At 36.7% G+C, this 27,428-nt stretch overlaps 3 protein-coding genes and 1 non-coding gene across 9 annotated transcripts in view; 2 read left to right on the top strand and 2 right to left on the bottom strand.

Annotated features, from left to right (window-relative positions):
• Window positions 1-1,645, bottom strand: part of LOC105208937 (uncharacterized) — a 363,842-nt gene extending 362,197 nt beyond the window's left edge. The window contains exon 1 of the mRNA XM_054231284.1: window positions 1,058-1,645. The gene's annotated coding sequence lies outside the window, so the exon portion shown is untranslated. The remainder of the gene's footprint in view (window positions 1-1,057) is intronic.
• Window positions 1,646-1,899: 254 nt separating this feature from the next.
• On the top strand, window positions 1,900-5,898 carry LOC105208935 (ubiquitin-conjugating enzyme E2 N). Of its 3 annotated transcripts, none has more exons than XM_011179041.3 (2): window positions 1,900-2,055; window positions 3,881-5,898. In XM_011179041.3, exon 2 carries the CDS (start codon window positions 4,020-4,022, stop codon window positions 4,473-4,475), a length of 456 nt encoding a protein of 151 aa, XP_011177343.1. In that variant the 5' UTR covers window positions 1,900-2,055; window positions 3,881-4,019; the 3' UTR covers window positions 4,476-5,898. The 3 variants fall into 3 exon arrangements, with proteins under 3 accessions (XP_011177343.1, XP_011177342.1, XP_054087266.1); XM_011179040.3 differs by having other exon boundaries at window positions 1,924-2,085; XM_054231291.1 differs by lacking the exon at window positions 1,900-2,055 and adding an exon at window positions 2,395-2,419.
• A 2,021-nt stretch (window positions 5,899-7,919) lies between these two features.
• Window positions 7,920-19,531, top strand: LOC105208934 (serine protease inhibitor 42Dd-like). Of its 4 annotated transcripts, none has more exons than XM_029038106.2 (4): window positions 7,920-8,002; window positions 18,128-18,978; window positions 19,039-19,183; window positions 19,258-19,531. In XM_029038106.2, exons 2-4 carry the CDS (start codon window positions 18,139-18,141, stop codon window positions 19,380-19,382), a joined length of 1,110 nt encoding a protein of 369 aa, XP_028893939.2. In that variant the 5' UTR covers window positions 7,920-8,002; window positions 18,128-18,138; the 3' UTR covers window positions 19,383-19,531. The 4 variants fall into 4 exon arrangements, with proteins under 4 accessions (XP_028893939.2, XP_054087464.1, XP_011177339.2 ...); XM_011179037.3 differs by lacking the exon at window positions 7,920-8,002 and adding an exon at window positions 12,614-12,847; XM_054231488.1 differs by lacking the exon at window positions 7,920-8,002 and adding an exon at window positions 13,745-14,032.
• Window positions 12,284-12,365, bottom strand: Trnas-cga (transfer RNA serine (anticodon CGA)). Its single transcript has one exon. It is a non-coding gene; the product is annotated as a tRNA-Ser (tRNA).
• Window positions 19,532-27,428: the final 7,897 nt, after the last annotated feature.

Consider the following 27,428-nt stretch of genomic DNA (forward strand, 5'->3'; position numbering starts at 1 on the left):
TGTTCCAACACATATTTTGAAAAGGTAAATTTGATTTTGTTTTCAGAAAGAACGACACATTTTGTATTACAACGATATTGGTGAGAAATTAATTAAATCTTTCATATTGCTTTTTTTCAGCAAAAACGACACATTTGACTTATGACGGCGAAATGGAATTATTTAATTTCACAAATCACGACACAATTCAAAATGGGTCACGTTTATGCCCAAGAAAAAGGATTAGTACACTCTATTTGGTCCATTTATGCAACATTGTATTTAATATATTACAGGCCACTAGATTTGTCAATAAACTGATGGCATTTTTCTATATTTGCTAAATAAGAGACAATTGAAAACTTTAAATCGCTCTCCTGAAAAATCGACTTTTTTGAGTTGTGACACTATTCAAGTGGTAGTATTCAAGCGATATGGTTATGTATATGTATTAAAATAAATTATAAAAATTCGCTTTTTTCAATCTCTGAAACTCACCTAACACCATAATCTAAAGATCTGCCCAATATACTCCTAAAGCGTTCAAAAATCATCATAGGCAAGTGCTTTGCTAAATAGTCTCAATCAGCATTTACTATTTTTACAAATGAACTTAAATATGGATTTCATTAATTGAGCATCGATTTATTTTGCAATTTACCAAACATCTTTTAGAAAAAACTATATTTTCGTATTTAAGTTTAGAATTATTCGAAGTTATTTGTCTACAGTCCGTCAGTCCAGTCGAAGTTTCAATGCATTGATAGACGACCTTATACATGCAGGTATGTGAAAAGCAGCAAAAATGATTTCCCTCTCTTAAAAATTAATTTCTTTAAATATGCAGATACGTGTTTTATATTTCATAATGTCTAAATAAGCGTAGGGTATGCCATTTACTGCACGGTACCATATGAAATTATATATTATTTACCTGTAACTGTTTATATACAAAAATTCTTATGTAAATTCTGTTCGAATCTAGTGTTTATAAGTAAGCACTATTTACCTGTAATAAAACATTATACATTATGAACAATATTCAATATACATTGAAATTTTATGTTCAAGTACTCACCTTTCAGATTAATCTCTTTCCGGTTTGTCAGACTTCCCATATCACATCGTGACACAACTGTCGCCGAAAAGGCACTTCCGCCGATCATACAATGTCCCAACACAAAGTTGCCACAGCTGCGGAGCACCAACGCTGCAGCAAAGGCGTCTTCATATTTTGATATTATTAAAACTTATTACAAAAAGCCAAACTACATTTAGCACTACTATTTATAAAACATAGCACAAAACACGATTTACTTAATCAATTCACCGAACATTAAACCATATAACCAATGGGAAGTATTTCCGCCACACACTCGCCGCGACGCAATATTGTATTACCATTTTAAATAGTCCACCATCACCAAAAACAATACAAGCGCTGAATATCACTTTTGTTTGCATCATTTTATACATGTGAACACTTTTTAAACAATATATTAGTTTATATTCCATTTTAAAAAGCTCTTAAAATTTTTGCAAACGGAAGAAGTCGATGTGAAATAAAATCTGCATAATTTTCTTCAAAATGGTGGCGGATGTGAAGCTTGTCAAACTGAAACCGTTAGCTTTAGTGTTGTAAAGTCTAATTTTTGAAAAACACTCTTTGTTTTTGAAAGAAAAGTAAGTAAACGGTAGTGTGATGTGTTCAAATTATTCAGAATTACAAAAAAACATATGTTTGTCAAAAATATTGCCAATAAATATAGTTTTATTGTTGCTTTTACTGCATTTTTTTGTTACAAACAGGCACACAACACAAAGCTGGCAGTTGTGAAAACTACAAAATTTTTCTCATGACAGCGCTTCTGTTGCCTACTACTGCGCTCACATTCACTCGCACGTTCACTGGCACCCTTCGCCATGTTACATATTTTGTTGTTTGCGCTCTTTCACACTTATGCGCTTGCCCCTATGCTACAGCACTGTCAGTTTGGACAATTTGTCAGAAAATTTTTTTAAGTGCGTTTGTCGTGAAATTTCTAATTGTTTGTTTTCAATTATTACTCACGAAAAGTAAGCAATAATAACCAATAAAAAATAGTGGTGAGTGTGCAACAAACTACGCTCTATTGATAATTAATCAAATTAATAGCTAAAATTATATACTAATACTGATAATTGCGTTGATAGTGAATGCTTAAAATTTGCAAGTTCATCGGTGTCTCGTGGTTGTGGTATTCGTTTTGTACTTCAGTCGGTGTTTTAAGCGATGTATTGAGAAAATTTTCACATTTGCAGCCTTTCTTCAAATTGAAAGATAACATATTTGCAAGTTTACTAGATTCTTATAGATTTCCGATTGCAATAGCATGATGCATTCGCTGGTATTTTAGCTGTTGGTTTATTGATTTTCCAAAGCGTAAAATTAACAAAGTAGGTACGTGCCTTCTCGGCTTTGGCAATCACGTACATACGTACAAATACATATGTATGTATGATTGCATGTAGGAAGAGCGTGTGGGGGTCCATTCAGTGGTAGGTTCGAGAAGCACGTAATTTTGTTTTGTATATAAGCCTGCCAAGAAATCAATATATCACTTTTGGGGACACAAGTGCTGATCGATGATTAGCACACCCTCTGGGCAGTGGTATGCAATCTGTATACGAACATATTTATATATCAATATGAACTTGTATGATGTCTACGTTAAGCTTCTACTACGCGTAGCACACTCCAAATATTTTCTTTGTTTCCTTTGTTTAAAAAAAGCCGCTGAGTTGGGCTTTCACCAACGACTTTTTACATTTGTACATACGATATAACAGATATGGCGTTAAATGAACGCGACATTCGAGAGAATGAGTAATAAAGGGTGATTTTTTAAGAGCTTGATAACTTTTTTAAAAAAAAAAAACGCATAAAATTTGCAAAATCTCATCGGTTCTTTATTTGAAACGTTAGATTGGTTCATGACATTTACTTTTTGAAGATAATTTCATTTAAATGTTGACCGCGGCTGCGTCTTAGGTGGTCCATTCGGAAAGTCCAATTTTGGGCAACTTTTTCGAGCATTTCGGCCGGAATAGCCCGAATTTCTTCGGAAATGTTGTCTTCCAAAGCTGGAATAGTTGCTGGCTTATTTCTGTAGACTTTAGACTTGACGTAGCCCCACAAAAAATAGTCTAAAGGCGTTAAATCGCATGATCTTGGTGGCCAACTTACGGGTCCATTTCTTGAGATGAATTGTTCTCCGAAGTTTTCCCTCAAAATGGCCATAGAATCGCGAGCTGTGTGGCATGTAGCGCCATCTTGTTGAAACCACATGTCAACCAAGTTCAGTTCTTCCATTTTTGGCAACAAAAAGTTTGTTAGCATCGAACGATAGCGATCGCCATTCACCGTAACGTTGCGTCCAACAGCATCTTTGAAAAAATACGGTCCAATGATTCCACCAGCGTACAAACCACACCAAACAGTGCATTTTTCGGGATGCATGGGCAGTTCTTGAACGGCTTCTGGTTGCTCTTCACCCCAAATGCGGCAATTTTGCTTATTTACGTAGCCATTCAACCAGAAATGAGCCTCATCGCTGAACAAAATTTGTCGATAAAAACATTTCGAACCGAACACTGATTTTGGTAATAAAATTCAATGATTTGCAAGCGTTGCTCGTTAGTAAGTCTATTCATGATGAAATGTCAAAGCATACTGAGCATCTTTCTCTTTGACACCATGTCTGAAATCCCACGTGATCTGTCAAATACTAATGCATGAAAATCCTAACCTCAAAAAAATCACCCGTTATTAATTTCAAAATATTTATTTATTTTTTCTAAAACTCAAACCAATTCATTTAACTTATCACAGTGTTATTGTTCTGTCCTTATATATTTATAGCGTTCCCCTTTCACATGTGCATCGTTCCCTAGCGAACAGTAGCGAAACAGGAAAGGCTCTCAAATATCATAAACTCATAAGAATTATAATAACGACCAAGTTTACACTAAAGTGAATAGCTAACAAATAAACTGCAAACATGTCCAGCCTACCACGTCGCATCATCAAGGAGACTCAACGCTTGATGCAGGAGCCAGTGCCCGGCATTAATGCCATTCCCGATGAGAACAACGCACGCTACTTTCATGTTATCGTAACAGGTCCAAATGATTCGCCTTTTGAAGGTGGCGTTTTCAAATTGGAATTATTCTTGCCCGAAGACTATCCTATGTCAGCGCCAAAAGTACGTTTCATTACCAAAATCTATCATCCGAATATTGATCGCTTGGGACGCATTTGTTTGGATGTACTGAAGGATAAATGGAGTCCAGCATTGCAGATTCGTACAATTTTGCTTTCAATTCAGGCGCTTTTAAGTGCACCCAATCCAGATGATCCACTAGCAAATGATGTCGCAGAATTGTGGAAGGTGAACGAGGCTGAGGCCATCAAGAATGCACGTGAATGGACTCAAAAATATGCCGTCGAAGACTGAAGTGCAAGCATGTTTGTAGCAGAAAACGAACGAACGACGATGAAACGAGCAGGCATGAAGCAGCTGCATGCTGTGTGGCGGGGGGATGGGCATACAATGGGAACAACACGTGAATACAACGGCTTTTAGTTGGTAAACAAGTGATGGGGGTGGGGGCTTGATGTAGTTGTAATGTGCGTGAAACATGAAATGGAATTATAAAATAACATTTAAGTAGAGTAATATTGCGTAAAATAATTTCTAACTGGCTAAAGAAGAACAACTATTTTCCGGTGTGCTGTTTAATATTTTTAAAACACTATACAACTTAATACATTGAGATGCTGATGTCTTGAATGTTTTTAAACAAAAACCACTCTACTACGCAAAATATAAATACTACAAGAAACAAATGAGTATAATAAATGAAATACAAAACAGTAATAAAGTTATTAATAATGCAAAATAATAAAAATGGAATACATAAATTGCTATAAGTACATACAATAAAATAAAATAATGAAAAAAAATATATATATATTGTATACTCTTACTACACACTTTAATACAAGCTAAAAAAGGATATGGATAATAGTTTAAATAGTATATACATATAAAAACTAAATGCTAAATCACTTGTAAGAAGTTGCAACAACAACAATAACTATGCGATATTTGATTCCAACTTTTTATACGGTCTACATTTGGCTGCTAAGATGCGCGGTTGAGTAAAGAGCGCTACACAACTTGCCGGTTGGCGCTTGCTACTGGCTTCCAGCCATGTCTATACGTTGGTCCAAGTGTTGCACGTTGTGCGCGCTCGTTAGCTAGGTCGCTGTGTGCTATTTATTCGCATTTTCTTTTAGTTCCCCTAACAATAATTCGTTTAGCCGTCTTTTCATATAGTAATTGTATTCTATTTTTTTGCATTTTAGATACTTAGCCACTCTCTTATACATATGTATGTACATATCTACATGTAAGCACGCCGCATGTTGACGTTGTAGATATTCTGCGTTATGGAAGTTGCTATTCAATTTTAATGAAAAATGAAAATTTATTAATGTTTAGAGTTTATACTTCGAAAAAAAAAATCACTGATCTTACTTATAATTTTGTATGCTTGTTTCCTTATTATTTTCATTATAATTATTAGCATTATTTAAACAAAATCCATAAGAGGTATTTTTAAACTTTTGTGGCATTTCATATACTACGCTGCATGAAAGTCAAGTTGAAAGCAAACGTCAATATGGAGAACTTATGACAGCAGCGGTTAGTTGTTTTGCCGCTCTTTCTATTTGTTTGTGTGTAAAGCAAAAATACCTTTATAAAGTAATATTACGTGAAACATTAAGAATCTATATAATTTTTTTTATTTCTTATTTCTTAAAGCGTTAGTTGAAATAAACACGAAACCTGAATTGTAAGATAAAAAAATAAATGTGACTTTTTAATTATTAATGCATGAGGATTAAATTTTGCACTAAATTTGGGATAACTTTGTTGGAGGCACGTTGCAAGGACCAGCTAAGATCAGTGCAACGCTAAAGTGGTGATTATTTTTGTTTTTTTTTTTGCAACTATGGCAAACATTTTACCATTTTCTTTGCAGTTCGTGAAAGTCGGCAGACGCTTAAATAATATTAACAAAATCATGCTACATTTCGCGGCATTTATGGCTGCATAAAATGCCGGCCGACACTAAAGTTGCACAAATATTATTTATAACAGCATTTAGCTAAGTACTTTTAGCTTGCATTGTCTTTCCAATTTCCAAAACATGCTGCGCCTAAGCATTTCTACTACAGCTATTCATAATACATTTTTTTTGAAAGTGGCAAGGGACAAACACTCATATGTATCAGCTACTTCCCGTGTTAGTCGCCCAACTGTTTGGCCAATGTATAATGGTAAAAGCGCCGCTGGCGGCCAAATGTGCCGAAAGTGATTTATATAACCACGATAATCGCTACTATTTGTGCCATTGTATAGTTGGATCACATATTGTTGTTGCTATTGCTGGCTATTGTTGCTGGTTTTGGTGTGTTGGCTACGTACATACATACGTGTAAGTAGATATTTTCTCTTGTTGCAGCAACAGGCGAAATGGGTGATGGACCAACTTGGTGGCTGCTGCTAAAAGTTTAACAACAACTATGCTGTTGGTGGACATGTATGTTTAAGAATGGATTCTTCGTGGGCGCAACGCCACGCATTTCGTTATTGTTAATTGGCCCTTTTTGGTTGTGACTTGCTCAGCTGCGAAGGTGCTATTGTTGTGCATACATATGTACATGCCACTGCTTCTTTTAGTGTTTTTGCTGTTGTTGTTGTTGTTGTTGTTGGTGGTAGTGTGGTGTTGTTTCGGGTGGCAAAGAATTATTACAGCTTGTCACCTTATTTCGGGCGATTTACGGTAAAATTTATCGCTGATGATCAACAATAAAAAATGTGTCGCTGCGCAGCGGTGCACACATATACATATGTATGCACGTTTTAGTTGCATTTGGAAGGTGGCGCAAGGAGTAACGCCGTGCCGTTGGATAATTGCACTCATAGGTGTCAAATTAAGTCCAATGCGGCACGGGCAACAGGATTTTCACTTTGATTTATGGATTGCAAGGCAAACGGAAAGAAAAACATTTTATTTTTTGGGAGTGTGGCAAATAAGGGCATAAGGAAGGGGTACTGAATATGAAAAAATATTAGAAAATATTTTGAATAATAAGGATGCAATGCTTAAATGAAATTAAATGATTTATGAACGCACATATTTGCACTGAAGTAAAAAATATCGGTAATTTCTTATTAAAAAAAAATAAATAATAAAGTTATGATATAAAATATAAGATAAATATTAATAATTTTAAATTATTAGCAACATGAAATTAAAATAAAATAAATAGAAATCAAATTTTGTTGAGAAATTTTCTACATGATTGCAATTATGAATGGACATACGATACGATAAAGGTTTCAATTTCAGAGCAAATATACATTATTTTTTTTTTTGTTTCAGTGCCTATACACAATTCCTTTTTTGCTCAATGAATACTGAGAGCATATAATGTACATTATTCATAACAAGATAAGATAAGAGCATAAGCAATTAAGGGCTTGCCAAGTGCTGACAAAATTCACTTTCAGAAAAATTACGTTCTTTGCCATTGAAAGTATGCAATAAATTTGTAAATTAGAAATACGTGCACATAGACATACATACGTGCACATAGGCATATATATCCAATCACACTCGATTCTATGAGCATTTTCTGAAATTTTGTGAATGAAAAGTATTGTTTTACAACAATAACAGCAATTATTCAATATCTATGAAAGTTAATGGAATTTACTTCTTAAATTGAAGTCCAATGGCAATCGGTGAAAAAAGTAAATAACGCTATGTTATGTTACAAAATTTGTGTCAGTTAGTTATTTTATCTCGTTCGAAGCGTTAGTGAGTAGTGTCTTCAGTTTTGTATCGAAAATAAATATTTTTTTTTGTGTGTATAACATAACATTCGTACTGATAACGGTGTAGATTGGTGAGTTTTTTGGGGGGAAAATATATATTCGAAACTAATATTTTATGCTTACAAGCTAGTTTTACTTCTAAGCGCTTCCTGAAGATCGTTAATATTGAAGTATATTTCACTTAAATTCCCAAACCTAACCTATAAACTCTAATAAATTAAGTGTTAAGTACGTGGTTAAGCACAAATAAACTTTAGAACTTCAAATAAGAGTGGGATAAATCATAAGTTCAATGCCTGCATTTCAGTACATAAACATCTTTATATTCCTTATATACTTACATATATGTATGTATGTAAATCTCTCTCAAATTTAATGCAAAATCATCTAATCCTCTCTAAAGCCGTCTCAACTTGTAAGGACCTATTATTAATCGCGTTTATTCCACCGATTTACGGAATTCACACTAGTCGCACATCGCGTGAGTGACAGCCAGTGGGCAAAGCGGTATGCTGATTGGTGGTATGCATGAGAGAAATAGGCGTAACATGTTGCATATGCAATAAAAAATGAAATTATATAAATTCTAAATTAAATTAACGCAAATTGCTTGTACTACAAGATAATAGGTGCATGCATAACATTTTATTGATATATTTACATATGGAAGTATGAATTTCAGTTAGTTTCTATAGAGCTACTTCCACTACTTATATGGTGAACTCGAAAGCAAGCGAAGATTTTTAAACGAGGGCTTCATATTTCTTGGATTAAATGTATGAGAAACTCAAATGTTGACTTCTTTATCCGATTCTATCGCGTACATCCGATTGACAAAAAAGCTTAGGCGGTTCCACTGCAGCACAGTTCGAGAGCTTAGATTGCTCCAATCTAGAAGATCTATTTTTGTTATACATTATTCTTCCAAAAATAGTGCAATGATGCTTTTTTAAGCCAAAGTGTATTACTAACGGAATATACCTGTTGTAAATTTTACTCTGTAAGCTCGATATGTATTCCACAAATTTTGAATTAATATCCGTTTGTAACCAAAAAAGATCTTATCATCCATTAACTAAGCTATACCAAGTTCAGACTGAACGGTCTACAAAGAAATCTAGATAATAAATGACAGGAATCAGAATGCAGAATCTAACGGAAATGATTTAAAATTTCAATAACCCAGTTTCCCCAGGTCCCAAAGTCTTCGTTTTTAAGCAAACTAAATTTTGTACGGACTCTGAACTTGAAACTAAGTGGGTCGGGAAGTACCAGGATCTCCAGGTACAAAGAGTTTTCGCTTTTAAGCAGACTAGAATAAGCAGACGAGCTCTCATTTTGAAACTATCTCTTCTCTGAATCTCTCCTCCGTTCTTAAAATGTATATCAAAGAGAAAAAATCAACCAACAATAAAGAAAACGATATAACTGAATATTTTCAGTGAGTTCAAGTTCATCCAGCTGTACCGGAGAATGCGGCATTTACCAAAACAAGCGTTTTATGTTCCTTTGTCGGTCTTTAAAAGTCAAGTAACTAATTTTGTTATTGACTGAGATAGATTTTGGGTCTGTGAGTAAATAAATTTGTTGTTGTAATCTAGCTAGGGATGTTCACATTGTCGAAGGGGATTGGTACCGAACTTCTTGGCTTGTTCCCCGGCCACTTTTCATTTTAGCAAGGACCTTGTAGCAAGTATATATTGTTCGATTTCTATATACTTTAAAATAAATTGTACCCCCATGACATATTTTATTTATCTACGCCTCTGCCTACTTATAAATATGTGTGAATGCATTTGCTGCAACGCATTGGAAAACGCTTCAATACAATCGACATGAAAAAATGCTTCATAATCATAGCTTAAATTGCATATCACAAAACAGCAAATACAATGCACACACACCCATACAAAAACAACAAGACGGCTGTCTTGTATGTGTTGCTCGCCTGCCTACAACGACTAATTAGCAAATTATGCCGTAATTAGTTGTAGGTAATTAATTTGAGTTGTTGTAGTACTTTGCATTACTGTTGTTGTTATTGTACTCATTGTTGTTGTTACTGTTAAGCTGCTGTCGGCTTTGTCTGTGGCCGCGGCCATGACAGTGGCAGTGGCAATCACGCTTGTGGCCACACTGCTAGCAATTGTCTATTGCAAATATTGCTATTGTTGTTGTTGTTGAGCAATTATGCATTGGTTTGAAATTAAAATGCTGAGAGCACATCTACATGCATATGCATGTCTAGCAGTAAATCTGAGTTCGACAGCTTTGATTGCCCGGCAACAGTAACAACAGCAATAGTAGCAACTACAACAACAATTGACGCAAAATGCAACATGAAAAGCAGTTACAGCAAACATACATCAAAGCAGTTCAATATTGCCTATTACTTAGCAGCAGCAAACGCAAACAGCAACAGCAACAACAACAACAAACTGTATGCTTCTTCATTCTTTATTATTAATTGCATTTTATTTGTAGCTGCTGCAGCATTTGTTGCAGCACGGCTGTTGCATGTTGCCAAGCGTGTGTCGATTGCTGGCCCTCTTGTTTGTATGTGTGTGTGTGTGCGCATTGCCAGACAGTTACATTTTGTTAATTTGCAATTGTTACGCTCTCAGCTTGGCAGCAGCAGCAACATGCAAAAGCAATGAAAATGTTGCTGAGGCTGCAACTTGCCAGATTTATGTATGTATATAAATAGGCTTATATGTATATCTTTATATATACATTTGTACATTATGTATGTTTGCCTTCCAACTTTGGCGCGTTCTTCGCTTGAGTCTTTTGTTTCATTTGCTGCCTGCTGCTAATTGCAATATACTGAATGCTGCATCGCCAACACCTACATATGTACATATGTATATATACATATTTTCACATTGCAGCTACATATATGCATTGCGAATCGGTTTGCGTTTGCTCATTACATTGTCTTCCTTCCTTCGGTTATTTTTTTCTCTTCGCAACTTAAAATCGTTGAACTCTTAAGTTATGTAAGTATGTATGAAGTCTTCCTTAATTCTTAAGCAGTACAATGATTAAAAATTGGCTGCAGCACGCAAAAGAATGCGTCAAAAATATAAATTTTTGCTTAAGAGTCTGATATTGGTCTCCTAAAATACATTTCAATTTCATAAATTCCTTCTTAATAATGTATAAGACAATAAATAATTCTCAGAACCACTTTTTCGTAAATAAAATGAGAAACTTCAAGTTCTTTTCCTTTGAAATCCACTCCTTCAGCCCATTTATTTAACTCTCTCCAGACTGAGTAGCATCGATTTAGTTGTTGTAATAATCAATTAATTACTAATGTACATTTATTTTGAGCAGATCGTTACAACAACATTCAAAACCGATCAAATCTTATCGTTTTTCGCTTCTTTAGCAAATCCATAACCAAATAGAAAACTATTACGATATTCTCATTTTCCGTAGAAGATCGGTAGTTGGATAATGACTTAAAGGACCCACTGCTATTGAAAAGAATTACCACAAACTTAGATCCTGAGCACCCGAATTTAGAACTCATAATTCTTTGAATTTTGGTCAGGTCACCGATTCACTCGACTGGGTCTTTGATTCCGTGGGAAACTATTTCTTCCAGATTCTCATATCATATGTAATTAGATTTGTGCAGATGTGCTGATTTGGATTGATACACATTACTTAGATTTTCATAATGCGACTCGTGTGGGTACTCGGTCAACGCGGAATCGTTGGGAACTGTAAAGCGGACAAGTTTGCAAGAGTCGGTAACCTAGCAACATTGATGCCAGAATGAGAGCGGGTTGGCAGTCCATGATCCACTTGCACAAGAGCGTTGTACATGCAGATATCGAATGAGCTCGCCAAGTTCTGGACAACAACCAGCACCTGTACAGTTGCGAGGTTCTTTTGATCATCAGTGGAGCGTAAAAGGTCCTTCGAACTGCTTTCTCTCAGCAATTTCCAACTTGACGTGGTCAATGGTGTGCTTACTGGACATTGTCCGATAGGCACGCATGCGTTGAAATTTGGAACCCTTGGAGATGCAAGTTGCCAAAACTATTTGGAGGAAGGCGAGGTGGAATCATCTAAGCTTTCCTCCTCCGTTGTCCAGCTTTTGCCAGATTAAGGTTGAAACACCTTGGAAGGCTCACCATCGGCGAACCTAGCGAATTGGCATACATATTCTTAAAAATCATAAAGAATACGTAGAAAGTGAAATGTAGAAATGTACAAATTTTACTTTTGACTCAGCGTAGAGGTCATCGTCCAAATAAAGAATATGAAAGTTAGCGATAAGCGATAATTAATTCTATATTAACTTAAATTAAAAAGTAAAACCGTAAAAAAAGTCATATCGCAGCCGGTAGGATTCGAACCTACGCTCCCAGAGGGAATCTGATTTCGAGTCAGACGCCTTAACCACTCGGCCACGACTGCTGCGTCTAACTCACCACCAATGGACACACGACACCAGCACTGGCTTATCGGCCAAAGAGCGTTGAAATATCGCCAATTCCGTTTATCAAAGGAACCGTTATCTTTAGAATATAAATAAATACATATATTTCAAAAATTTATCAACAAGCATTAAAAATTGCTTTATTAAAAAGTCGAATGAGTCGACGGTATTTACGAAATATTTTAAAGATAACAGACCGAAATATAAAGCAAAGGGGGGATTGGTTTCAAATCCATGCCGACATGAAATGGAATTTACTGGCCATTTACTTCAGTGCTGTGGTAAAGTGCAACGCGAGAAGTTAATAAAAAAATTTGTGTCAGTTTACTGTTATAAAATATACTTTTAATAAGCGGGTTTTTCGTATGCGAATGAGAAAAAAATGAGATGTGAATGAAATTGAAAAAAAATACATAATTATAATCTGTTTATAAATATTACATTTACACTAACAAAGGGAGTGAGTAAAAATACAAAATTGAAGCAATATTTATTTTTTTTTTGAAATACCAACTTCCTAGAAAATGTGGTAACACTCCGAAGAGAAGCCTAATAAATGTAAATTTTGGTTATAGTGGTCATGTAGTAATGTTTCAGTGCAAAAATTAAACTCGGGCAGATGGCAGATATCTATTAAGAATTGAAAACAATTTTTCGGTTCCTAAAATTGGTGAGAGTGATCTTTACTCTTTCCTAGTATCCCTTTGTTGAATATACAGACTTCACCTTAAGCCGATTAACATTCAGATAAACATTTTACGAACATAAACGCCCCTATTGCGACTATCGACTGGCAGTAGGATAGACTCCAGACGATTATATTTAATTTTTCTATTCTATAACTTGATCGATAAAATTCAAAAATTTCAGACGACAAATGAGGTATTGAAAAGCATTTATACACGATGGTTGAGCGACTGATCGTCACTTACAATAGCACCGGTAGTAGTCTAATCGCTTAGTAGTCTAATGTCTACTTTTAGTCAAGACTCGCAACAGGAAAAAATTGCATTCATTCTTCTTCAAGATATCAGGGTTTATCAATTGATAGTTATGTTCCTCACGGAGTTAGACCTTCCTTACTAAACTGTAGATAAACTTTATAAAGTTTAAACAACATGTTGACTGTATTCACTTTCATTTTACTGATAAGACCATATAGAATCATTTCATTTCGTTGAATTCTTAATCAAAAAGGCATATCATGAGCATACCGGTGCTAATTATATACACTCTCTCTCTTTTGCCCATAAAGTACACAACTTTAGATAGAGTTCTTTCTTATCTACTAATCATACATTTTGTTACTGATACTGACTACTACGAGCTGGAATCCCGCTGGAATTGTTAAAAACATTGGATCTAAAAAACTGTGCCAATCGGTGGCAAACAGTTGAAATTTTCGTTGCTTTGAAGAGGGAGATTATTCATCTAGGGTTCGCAGAAGAGAGTTACCAATAAGAAGTTATAAACGTGTATCCATTAAATCGATAATGAGAACAAAATCTTTTTCAAGTGTTAAGTAAAGCTCAATCTTCAGAAAATTGCTTTATTTCTTTCGCCAAAACGTGAAATGTGAACTATTTGCTTCGAAGAAAATATTAAACCACCGTGGATCTGTTGGATTTTATTTCACTGGTTTTTGGTAATGTCTGATTTTTTTGATCGTTCCTAATTTTTTTTTAATTTGAAACTTATGTCCATTGACATTTCCTGTGATTATTTAAGATATCGTCTTAATGGATATTGCCATCGCTCACACCGCACTGATAAGATAATAACTGAGTTTCTTCTAGAAAAAAATTGTTAATTTCTAACTTATTTATTGGTTCCTTTTTGTTTCTGGAGAAGTCAGAACTTCGATATCATTCTCATAATCCGTTATTTTTACACGCTTAATACTTTTAAAAGAGTGTTCGAGTTTTATTAGTGGGTTATGCGATGTGAAACAATACTTTCCTCACAATTCACCTCATGCTTTCTCTGTTGAACAAATTAGAGAACTTCGGAGAAAAAAATTTTTGATAAAATAATTTCTTCAAGTGAAATTGTCACTATATTTTTACTACTAATTTGCAATTAATAAGCATTTCTTAAAATTTTCGTTGGTAAGTTTTTCAAATAAATACAGCTCACATTAAATTACATAGAAAATGAATGAATTGCACCGCCTCATCAAAAGTAAAACATTTTTATGTACGTAAGAGATTAAATCCATGTCCGCCTTCATAGGAAATGTAAAGCAAAACTTGAGTTAGGTCATGTTAAAAGCAACAACGGGCAATAGCTTCCTCAGAAACACACTACTGTATGTGTGTGGAATATGTGCTTGAGCACATTATTATTATTTTATATGCTATCAAATATCTATTTACCGGCACATCACATACAAAGGTATGTACATGAATATAAGCTGTGATTTTGGGCAGGAAATATTTATGCGTCAGGAATTTATTTATTTATAGAGGAGTGTGTGTGTAGAAGGTAGCATGTGTCTGCCACTCAAACCTTTTTCAAGTATATAAACATGTGTGAAAACATACATATGTACATATATACTCGTATATAGTATGTAAGTACACTTTTGGTTGGTATAATTTTACTTGTTTTGCACCCAATAACTCACGCACCTTTACAAGCTGCAGACGGTCTAAACATTCGTTCGCATATTGGATCGATAAAATTCGTCTGCGTGAGCTTTATAAGTAGTTGCCGGTTTTGTATGTGAATTTGTTTGTATTTTTGTATGTAAGTGGAAAAATAATTTCCTTCCTTTATAGTCCAGAGATACTTTAGTACTTTTAAATTTTAAATAAACGGCTACTTATACATTTTATAAATCTCTCATTTAATGCTGTCCTTGGATTTTGTATAAAGATACCTTATATTTTCGGTTGCCCCACTGAGGGACTCTTGTTCAGTATCTAGGGTCTTGAAAAGTTATAGTCCGATTTCGGCGATTTTTAGGCGGGCGATGTCAAATTTTGTATTTTTGCAATGTTTTGTGCAGGTTCTTGAATCAGATTGACTTCAAAATCGGGTTATAAGGGAAATAGGCATGGTTGTTAACCGGTTTTCAAGATATAACATCAGGAAGTTAAAGAAATATCATGTACAAAATTTGGTTGAAATTTATCAGGTAGTTCCTGATATATGGATATTGACCAAAAAGAGGGCACCGTCACGCCCATTTTTCATTTGAATGTAGCCTTTCTATCATCATCGTGCCTTTAAAATTGTGTGCTTTTGGGCATTATGATCCTTTTAGTAGGATTTAATATAATCTTTTGTATGGAGGATGGACGTCGGATAATAACCGATTTCACCCATTCTGACATCATATAATGATATATAAAGGGTGATACATTTCGAAACTTCCTGCTTTTTTAAAGAAAAAACACAGAAATTTCAAATTTAAAAGGAAAAGTTTATTATCACTCGAAAGAACATTCTTTGATTTCTTAAAGATTATCTCTTTCAATTGGTGGCTGCGACAATGTCTCAAACGGTCCATCCGTTGAGTCCAATTTTCTATTTTGATTTATTCGAGCAGGAAAAAGGTGGCCAATCGATCGGCTCAAAACGTGAAACTATCTGCTCATCGAAGTGTTCTCTCAATAAATCCATTGATTGTTGCGATGTGTGTGAAGTGGCGCCGTCTTGTTGAAATCAAATGTTGCCGAGATCACGAGCTTCAACTTCAGGCATCAAATAGTCGGTTATCATGGCGCGATAACGGTCGACGTTAACGGTTACATTCTCAACGGCATAATTTTTGAAGAAATATGGACCGATGATTCCACCGGCACACAAACCACACCAAATCGTTATTTTTTCTGGATGAAATGGCAACGCTTGAATCTCAACAGTTTTCTCTTCGTTCCAAATGCGGCAATCTTGCCAATCAGGGGAAATGATCCCATTTTATTCATTACAAAATAACAATAGGTGTGTGTCTTCGATAAATATTTAATTTTTTAGCCTAAATGTGGACAATGTTTGTGTTACTTTTTCAATTATATTTTTAATATTCATTTAAAATATATGTACATACTTCCCCCAAAACAAATATCCCCGTTAAACAAATTTCAAAATTATTTCTATACGCAAATATTAACGTATCTCAAACTTACCGATAGTTCATTATCCTTTTGGTCGACAGTTGCACACATTAGGTATTTGTACTGTTATATACCCGAAAGCATATATGAATGTGAACACATACAGTTATACCGAATATGCACAGTTCAATATAGATATCCACGAACATATATAACGTAACGAGTAACACGTCTACATAAGTTGGTTGTCCGAAAGGCCGCCTGGCCGCCTACAAGCACATTACCCTGCTGCCTCGCACAAAAAAAGCAACAACACACACGCAACACATTTTGTTTTTGTATGCGTACACATGCATGTTGGCTGGCCATGTCAAGAACCTTTCGGTTGTGGCTCTTTATCCTATCATCCTTTCGTGCGTAATGCGTCGGTATATGCGAGTACGAGTACGTGAGCCTTTAACTAGTTTGTACGCCCGCTGCGGCCAGACACAACAAAATCAGCCAGTCAGCTAACTACAGGCAGCCGCTTGTTGTTGGCCCATGAGACGCGCTCTCTCTTTGCCATTCGTCGTTGTCGGTCCTTTCCTTGCGTTGATCCTTTTTTCTTGGCGATTTTATTTTGTTTCAATTCGACCCGCAGTTTATTTGACACAGACACATTTGCCTCGTTGCGTGTGTGTTAGAGTTGGTATATGTTCTCTACCCTACGGGAGCACCTTTTGTGGTCTGGGCATTTTAGTTCAATGAACCTTTTGTTTTTGTGGTATTTTTTGGGAGCTTACATGGCAGAAATTTCGGCAAATTTTAAGTAAATTGCAATAAATATATGTGGATATATTATGTAATGCGGAGGGATCGAAGGGGGAATGAATAACGGTGTTCCGGTTTATCGATTTATTTTTGTATTTTAATCGGAGTATATTGATTTGTCAATTATTGAGAAAATATCCATAGTCTAGTGAAGAAAAATAGGAATATCCAGTCGATTTGTGGGAGGGAAGCCAATTTTTTTGGATCACTCTCTTTATCTCTCTTTATACGATATCTGAAATATTACGGATCGTCAAGGAAGGGTATTCTACAGCTTCTCTATACATGTTTAGTTCCACAAATAATTGTATAATTTCTCTACAGTTCCACATATTGTATCGAGAGATCTGAGACCCTCTTTCACTTGTTGAGGTAGGATTCTGCATGGTACATAGTTCGGCTCCATTTAGTAACGACTTTATGCCTTCGATTGACTTTTACTGAAGGGTTAGTGTCTATGTTTAAGGGGATCCCTATCAAACTATGCTTAATTTGACTCAACCTTGAAACAGAGCCCTTTTATCTGAACCCAAATCCGTTGATTATTCGTGCTGAAATAGATGTCGAGCGAGGTCTTAGACTTAGGTATTGATATAGATAGAAATACAATAATAGTTTAGTTTCCAACAAATTAGCTGGGCTTTTTCCTGAATAGTTTCCGATTACTTCTTTATTCCGAGTTCTGAAACTGGGATTCCAAAATAATGCAACGCCCGGATAGCAGTTGCCTTGAGAAAAGTGGTATCCTCCAGCAGATCTTTCTATAGTGACTTGGTGGGCTCTAGGCTTCTTATTTCTAAGGACATATTATACGGTCTAAATTTCTCCTCTTTTCCAATTAAACTAATTGCCATAAATTTTTTCTTTAGCGCACTGCAAAATGAATATATTCTTCAGCAAGTTACTCGAAGAATTCCAGAATGTAATCGAATCACCATTTCTCATATGGGAAATGCTCACAATGCTGCGCATCGGCATCAAAGGTGAGAGCGCGCTTGAGTTGGATGAATTCCTAAAATCAAATGCGCCCGAAATTGAAATCACCGAAAATGATATTGAACACTTAAGAACGCGCTACATGCTGTCCGAAGGTGCGAAAACAAATAGTCACAGAAATCAAAGAATCTTAAAGATTGCCAATCGAATATTTATTAACAACGGCACACGCTTAAAGGAAAGCTTTGTAGAAGCGCTGCAGCAACGGTTCGCCTGTGGCGTACAGGAAGTCGACTTCAGTGCGCGACAAAAAGCTGCGGCCACAATAAATACGTGGGTCAGTGATGCCACGAATGGACGCATACCGACGTTAATATCCTCGCACGATGTGGGCGTCAATACACAGGCGGTGCTGACGAATGCCATCTACTTTAAGGCGAAGTGGCAACATCAATTCGAGACGATCGACACGAGGCAAGAAACATTCCATATAAATAGCGGGGAAGATGTGATCGTGCCAATGATGGGCCAGACAATGAACGTCCGCTATGCTTACATACCGAGCCACAATGTTATGGCGATAGACTTGCCATATCGCGACACGGATCTGTCAATGCTGGTGATAATGCCTATTGAAGAGCCGTCGTCGTCTAGGAGTTTGGCGGCTGTCTCGCAACTGAAATTGTCGGTAGTGCTGGATCACATGGTGTTTCGGAAAGTCTTCTTGAAGCTGCCAAAATTCTCATACAATTGCAACATAAATGTGCATAGCTTGCTCACGCAGGTGGGTTATTGGTGATACTGTTGGATTCCATGATTTTAAACTTTTTTATAATTTATACAGTTCGGTGTACATGGTATTTTCCAAGCCAGCCATGACTTCGATAATCTCATTGCGGACCATGCTTCCAATTTTAGCGTTTCGAAAATCATACAAGAAGCTTACATCAATGTGACCGAGGAGGGTACGGAGGCCGCTGCAGCTACAGGTTAGTGTGGTTGAAACTTCACAATCGTTAAAAAATAATTTAAATATTTCTTTTTCTTTTTTTGTTGTTTTTAGCCTGTTGCATTGATGGTTCCATGCACTTTGATGAAACTTTTATTGCGAATAGACCCTTTTACTTTTGCATTAAAAACAGAAATCTCCTGAAACTATTCGATGGCTGCTATCGGCGTCCATGTTGAATGCAAACGGTACTTCTTACTGATTGTTGGACTGATTTATTAATGAGTATTCGATATATATTTTATATTTTTAAGATATTGAATATTTAATACAGATATGATAACTCTTTATATTTTATACCTGTTAAAATATCAAATAAAAATCTTTGCAAAAAATACCGGTTTATTGATTTATCGTACTAAATTTTGCTGTTCAACTACACAAAATGGATGCCAAAGTCACTCAAGTGTCGACAAAGCGCTTTACGAATTTGTACAGGCAACAAATTTGTAATCGGGACAGTTTAACTGGTTCTCCGAAGTTTGTCCTACCAAGATGTTTCAGCCGCAGTATAGACAATGAAGGAGAAATTATCTCAATCTCCACTTCTTCCATGCAAATTTGACAAATTGTATCCGGCAAGATATTTAACTTCACGGCATGTGGCCCCATCGGGTAGTGATCAGTAAGGATTCTTATCATTATGGTGAGCTCAAACATTACTAAGAGCAAATAGCTCAGTGGATCTCCTGCGATCCACCTTAGACCATAATGATTTCGCACAGGCACTAGTCGTTGTCCAACGCCTACCGTATTCATTCGACGAACACTGATCCAACGCGAAGAGCCAGGAGGATAGTGGGGTACCAGCTTGTCCCAATGTGATGAGATTGCAGCTTGGATACCCTTACGCGCAAGCTCACCGGCTTTGCAGTTCCCAGCGATACCGCTATGGCCTGGGACCCAAACGAAACTTATGTTAAAATAGTTAGAAGCTATTGATAGAGAGACTACGGGCTCCATTACTAAATCGATCTAGAGTAAGATTCCACGAAAGCTTTTGACTAATTGACGGAAAGAGAAAATGAGAAGAAAACTAAGAGAGCTGGACTTGCGTGTTTCAAACTGGCACTAAATTTCGAAATTGAAAGTAATAATAGGGTAGATATTGCGAACTTGGTCCTCAAGTTCTTGCTTAACAAAATATATTTTGAGGACGTTTATTAATAATTACACCAGACTCGAAATGAATCTGATACAACAGAAACCAAGCATAAGCTCATCGTTAGAACTGCGCCGTACCCTTCAGTACCTCTCTGACTTTTTTCAGCTGACTTGAACTCATACGGAGTACAAGTTAATGGAAAGGAATTCCTTCAACTTCAATATAGTTTTTTAAAAATACTTCGAAAGGTTTTACAAACTTCCCTCCAAAGCCTTCAAAGAGACATACTTCAACGAATCTTTATCCATCAAATAAGTGTGTGAAATTTCACTTTTTAAATTTTCACTGCCAAAATGACTACAGCCACTTGTAATGCCAACCAAACTCATATTCATACACTCTTATTGAGGTGTCTTATTGCAGTGTATTTATTTTGATATTCACACTACATACCTATTGACCTGACAAAGCGCAGAGTTGCACTCAACTCACAGCCATAAAAACTTTGACGGCAGTTATGAGGCGCAGCGGGTCAAGTCGTGAGAAAGGATGCTGAAAGCCGGCTGAACGGGCTTACAATAGTTCACACTTTGATGACCAAACTGACTAAAGACTGCAGCCGACCGCAATGTGTGTGTACGATGTGTGCAGCGGGAAGCGTTTGGAATTTTTCACTTGCGCACCGCAGAGGCGAAGTCCTTTTAGTCATGCCTAAAAGCGATGCACTGCCAATCGGGTGGCACGAAAGCCAGTGTAAGGCTGGTTGGTTCGCTAACTGAGCGGCCGCCTGCTTGGATGGTCGGTGGCTCGCTGAGTTGCATTGGGGGCCCCTAATGGGCTGTGATGCTTAACGCTTAAGTGTTTTAAAGGCATTCATAATTTTGCGAAATTTGCCAAAGACATTCTGTAGCCGACAGTCGTTTGCCACCGCCGCTGTCGTCGTCGCTGCATATTCAGGATACACATTACGATGCTGATGGCGATTTGGCATTGCAGTAATGATGGTTTTTGCGAGGTGTTGTTTTGTTGTTGTTTTTACTGACGACGTTATGCGCAACTAAAGTATGCAAGCCAGCAGTCAAGTCATCCAGTCTGTGTTTATGAGCTGTGTGTGTGTGTGTGTGCCGACTCGTAAATATTCAACTACTTACTTAATTTTCAAGTCCATTTCACAGTAATTACTCAGCGGCGAATGAAATGTTAAAAATATTCAATTTAACTGTGGCTAATTTGTGCGCAACAAATCGATGGCACAAAAGAGCAAACAGCCCAAAGTACGAGTACAGCCGCCGCCGGTGCAGCCACGAAGACTGGATAAAAGACATTGCGCGAAATGGCGTAGAGCAACAAGTGGCAATAGTTGGCAAAGAGTTAGCTTGGAGTTCGCTACTGCAAGCCTATTTCTTCAAAGCTAACGCAATGAGATGAAAGCAGGAGACTTTACTTAGGCGCATATCTTGTATATCTTGGATATATTATAAAGGGTTACATATTTTGACAAGTGGATATCCTATATAGATGATATTCATGTCTCCACCAGTTGGTCTTGCGTTAGATACTTCCGAAACCTGTGTTTCGGGCGAACCTAATTCATTTAATTGGTGCCGCCGTTGGGTTTGTATTCTCCATACTCCAAGAGCCGCTTCGTATCACAGACCATACTTCTACACCTGATATTGGGACGTTAGACTGTTTTATACGTCCCTTATATCCTTCGTCGTTATTTTTGGTTGTGAAGATGTTACTCCTTAGTCGCCATTTTTGATACTGTTTCTACACTGGATTCCACGATTTATCAGCCGCTTATAACATTGCGGATATGTTCTATTTGTAGGGACTTTGTTATCATTATTTCCGATAGAAACTACGAAGTCCATCATATCAAATCCTAGTTATAGTCAAAGATCTTCGCGTTCTTCGAAGTATTCCTTTAAGTATCGAAATATATTATTTTCTATATTTAATGTTGTAGGTCTGGGAAGTCAACCATTTATTAATGACTTATGTATAGATACTTCATGGATAAAAGAGTCTTATCCATGTTTAATAACTCTGTTTCGTTGATTTTTTATTCTAAGCCCAATATTTATCTCTGTCGCATTAGATTTTCAACTTGATATTGAAGATGTAAGACTCACTGAAAACGGACGGCACTGCAGTTTCATTTATATAACAACATTAACCTCGGTTTTTGGTTCCACAATACAACTCCTTCCAGCTGGGAAAATGGGAACACTTTATATTCACCATTGGATTTAATAGTAATCACATACCAAAGATCCGAAGATCAATTCGTATCAAGATTTACACCATGTGAGCTGTTATCGGAACCACAGTTTATGTGAATAGAGGAAACTCAAATCGATTTTTAAACGCTACCTTCTTGAAGTGCCGTAGTCGTACATATGAAGGGTGAGTTCCCACAAACAGTCGGTTCTTCATAACTGTAGGGCCACGGATTTTTATTCAGTGCAGTACCGTTCATCTGAAAGCATTTTCCAATCAAATTTAGTGGATATTTTATACCAGAACAGAAACTAGAAAATCACACCATATAAACGATCGACCGAGTTCGGAGAAATGAGTCGTCTATAGGACAATACGATGAAGAGAAATGGTGAAAGGATAATCTCGAGGCTTTAGGATAGCTCGAAGTGGTGCTTGATTGGTTTTCTTCTTAGTGATTGAAGGACTCACCCTGTAGATCATTGATTCAATGTTACAATTTCCCAGAAAAGTCTCGAACAAAAACCTTTGACGGTATCAAAATTAATATGCATAATATATATCAAGACTCCTATATGTGTATGTATGTATGTGTTATTGATTGAGACTACAAGCTTCCATTTCCATCGGTGAACTTCGTAGAGATCCTTTTGCCTTAACGCAACGCAACGCAATTAGGCTTGTAAGTTCAGTCAATAAATATGTAAAAATGTAAATATGTTTTTGCATGATTACAATTACTATATTGGCTTCAAAGTCACTGTTCATTTGGCAGCGAGAAGCATAAATATTTTTTCTCATGCCCTCAATGGGCCACAACACCGCTGCTGCTGCTGAAGATGCGACCAAACTACAACAAAAATACTAAAAACTACCATAAAGCAGTGTGCAAAAACGCATAACAGAAGAAGAAGAAGAAGGTTAGTAAGAAAAAGAAGAAGAATCTGCGGGAAAAGGCGATGCAGTAGAGAAGCGATGTCGCCAATCATGAAGCTACATATGTATATGGAATGTATGGATAGAGCGTACAGCAAGATAGTAAGATATTCAAACAACAATAAATACATTAACAACAGCAGCAACATGATCATCAACAGACAGCCGGGCCACATCAATAATATTGCCCCATGGCTAGGATGTTCGACCAGCATTTGGATTATCAGCAAGCTCAAGCTCTCATATGCATGTATGTACATATGTTGTTGTAAGCTTGCATGTTGCTTGCTTGTTTTGAGTAGGCTCAATTTGGATTGCTTCTTGCCTTTCGGTCTTCTGCCTTCTGACAAACGCCGCACAGACGCCGTCGCCATTCGCCGTCTTAGCCATAATAAATGTCACAAATAATTGGATTTTAATTGTCTGTTAAGCAGCGAAATTAAGTGCGCACCCGGCAGCAGCAGCCAACGGATCGTCGTTTGCATACTGAATAATACAAAGATGTGGAATTATATACATATAGAGAAGAAAGAATGGATAGAGGAGATGCACGGTAACTTGCCAATTGGCTTGCGAACGCATTTGTGCAACAAATTGTGGCAAGTTGCAGAGGCATAATAAGCACGAGGTACATGCTTAACTGCATTTGGGTGGCTATAATCATACTGGTTGCATTGAAGCCATTATTCTTTTTAAGATGAATACGAGGAAATGTCGGACAAACACTTTAAAAGATCACTTGTTCCTTTCTTCTAGCCAAAAAAATAGTCTTATGAGCCTCTAGGTCGTGCTACAAGTTGTGGCTACCTAGTGGTGACATGTGCGCCGAGTTCGGTAATAAGTTTTAAGTGAAATGTTTCATAGAAACCTTGTAGAAATCTTTCAATAAAGTGTCCTTGTGAAAGAGTTGATTAATATTGGCGTTAGCTGGCCTATGGATAAAATGTTTCAACGACTTATAGTGAGATATTTATGAGAACATACATATATCGAAATTGATGTCTATAAAATTATTGGTCCGTAGTTAATTTCGGCGACATTTTCGTCAATTACTATATAAAGATTCCTTCGAGACTACAGTTAAGCTTTTCTTCAATTTATATACGTGTTCTTTCATTTCTTTGATCAATCACTTACCATTCAACGTCCATACCATTCTAAAAAACTCTCAACTCGTTCACAAATACATAAGGCTACGGAAAAATTCAGAGGTTTCGACATTAATGTATGTTATAGGATTACCTGAGTTCACTCAAAAGGTGAAATCTTTGCTTAGAACCCTTCGAATAGTTTCCTCCATTTCAGAGAATCTGACTATCTAGCGAAATCTCCTGTTCCTCGTTTCCTGAACATTATCTAGCGTCGTTAAGATCAATCAGCTCAACGAGCTCTTATAGGTAACTCAAATCTGAAAGTTAATAAAGATCTAAATACAACGAAGACATTTCATGAGAACTTTCATCGAAGATTTATCGCAGATGTTATTCCAAATCTTGCGATTTGCTCAACAGTAATTTCCTTTATGGGCGTCATGCCATGTGATGTGCTCAAACAAATATATATCATGAAATGCTTTCTTAACACGTCTTGAACGTCGATAGTAAAGTGATTTTTTTAGATATTCGAAATGGTTTTAAAGATATAGCAGTTCGAAGAGGGAGTTGTTCGAAGCGCTCTGATGGCAGCTGGAAACTTTTAACTCGTTTATCTCAAAACTGTGATTCTTAAACATTCCTCTATCGTAAAAAAAAATAATTGTAAAAAATCATTAAAAAAAACCGGCCGTCACATGTGATGACCCCTTAATTATTTAATTTGTGAAATAAGCGTTATTATCTTTATGTACACAGTTTCCATTCGTCAGATTCAGTAAGAGTTCTAAACAAAATGAGTTCTACAAAAGCAGTATTTGATGGATATTCTTACATAGAGTGGGTTTCGACTCTTCTTTGAACACAGACTTTTCTTAGTGAAACTAGAGCAAATTTTTCAAAAAAAGAATGTCAGTCTCGTGGAGATTCTAAATTTCCCAGTGACTAAGACGTCTTAATACGAGCTGCAGAGCTAAATAGAGAAGGTACAATCTTCTACAAGAGTGTATAGCTGCTGGCGTAAACCGATGATATTGATATCATCGGAAGCAACAACCGCGCCGTTTTTCTGCTTTTTCCAGACTATAGATAAAGAAGCGAAGCGTATGGGTCTGGTGGTTAATGAGGACAAGACGAAATATCTCCTGTTATCAAACAAACAGTCAGCGCACTCCCGTCTTGGCTCCCACGTCTCTGTTGACAGTCATACCTTTGAAGTAGTAGATAGTTTTGTCTACTTGGGAACCAGCGTTAACAACACCAACAATGTCAGCCTTGAAATCCAACGCAGAATCACTCTTGCCAACAGGTGTTACTTTGGACTGAGTAGGCAATTGCAAAGTAAAGTCCTCTTTCGACGAACAAAAATCAAACTCTACAAGTCGCTCATTATTCCTGTTCTGATGTATGGCGTTGAAGCGTGGACGATGACAATATCCGATGAGACGACACTTGGGGTTCTCGAGAGAAAGGTTTTGCGTAAGATTTATGGTCCTCTGAACATTAGCAACGGCGAATACCGCAGACGATGGAACGATGAGCTGTACGATTTATACGACGACATTGACATAGTTCAGCGAATAAAAAGACAGCGGCTACGCTGGCTAGGTCATGTTGTACGGATGGAAGAAAACACTCCAGCTCTGAAAGTATTCGATGCAGTACCCGCTGGAGGAAGCCGCGGAAGAGGACGACCTCCACTCCGGTGGAAAGACCAAGTGCAAAGTGACCTGGCTTCACTTGGTGTTTCCAGTTGGCGTCAAAAAGAAAAAAGGAGGAATGAGTGGCGCGCTCTGGTGGATTCGGCTATAATCGCTTAAAGCGGTTTCTACGTCAAATATATATATATATGAGACGACTTGAAGAATAAAGAAATTAATGAAGGTGTGTGAAGGAATAACCTAAAGAGAAGAGAAAAGCAAATGGTTACTGCAATAAAATATTATCGCTATTTCTTTAGAAGTCGGCTGGATATGGTTCGAGGACTTCATTCAAACAAAATCTGACATGTTTATAATAGTTTATGCCGTTACGATAAGTAAATTCTAGAAAATTACACCAACAACAACTTTAGTAAAATAAATTTGGCAACAATAAGAGCAAATACAATAATTTAACGGCAACTGACTTTACTTCTTTATTTACAACCAAAAAATGTGTACAAAGGATCTATGAAAACAGTAACAGCCGAAAAAGTGCGACAAGTATCAAAACGGTTGGCTTAATAACATTAGGCTACACATATGCGGATATATACAAACATATGAACATTTGAACACATGTGACCCTACACTTTAAAAGAATGACAAATAAACAAATAATATCTATGTAAGTAAGTACATATTTATATTTGTAGCCAAAAGTAAAAATACATGCATAAACACGCCCGCAGCCCATAGCCATTCCCGCTCACACCTTCGTCAGCGCACGAAAGACATTCAACCGCAACGTCACTGGCAAGTCAATAACATAACGGCAGCGCCAGCCAAAAAAAGGACATTCACAACAAGGCGCACAAGGAGTTGGAGTAAAAAGGAGCCGCAACGACAGGCTGCACAGTTGTCTCAACTCGAATTTGGCTCGTGCTTTTTTCGGGCATTAACGCAGTTGTTAGTGTTGTTGTTGCTGTTGGTGGCGTTAGCTTATCCTTAAACGCCGACGACCGGCGAAAACAACAGCAACGACACTGTCACAACTTAATTTTTTCCCTGCGCTTTCGCTTAGTCGCCTGCTTTTTACGTTAATTTTCTACCTCACATAGGTATAAATAAATAATGTGCTTATGTGTAGTCCTGTCGTCCCTTGCTCCTTTACATTGTACATATGTATGCACACATGCTTGAACGAAATAATTTTTTACCCAAACT

The sequence above is a fragment of the Zeugodacus cucurbitae genome, chromosome 5 (assembly GCF_028554725.1).
Source record: "Zeugodacus cucurbitae isolate PBARC_wt_2022May chromosome 5, idZeuCucr1.2, whole genome shotgun sequence".
NCBI lineage: Eukaryota > Metazoa > Arthropoda > Insecta > Diptera > Tephritidae > Zeugodacus > Zeugodacus cucurbitae.

Excerpts from the sequence above, each read along its gene's own strand:
- LOC105208935 (XM_011179041.3), top strand. The coding sequence starts at position 4,020 with ATGTCCAGCCTACCACGTCGCATCATCAAGGAGACTCAACGCTTGATG.
- LOC105208934 (XM_029038106.2), top strand. The coding sequence starts at position 18,139 with ATGAATATATTCTTCAGCAAGTTACTCGAAGAATTCCAGAATGTAATC. Across the intron at positions 18,979-19,038 it reads TGCATAGCTTGCTCACGCAG|TTCGGTGTACATGGTATTTT; the intron begins GTGGGTTATTGG and ends TAATTTATACAG. Across the intron at positions 19,184-19,257 it reads GGAGGCCGCTGCAGCTACAG|CCTGTTGCATTGATGGTTCC; the intron begins GTTAGTGTGGTT and ends TGTTGTTTTTAG.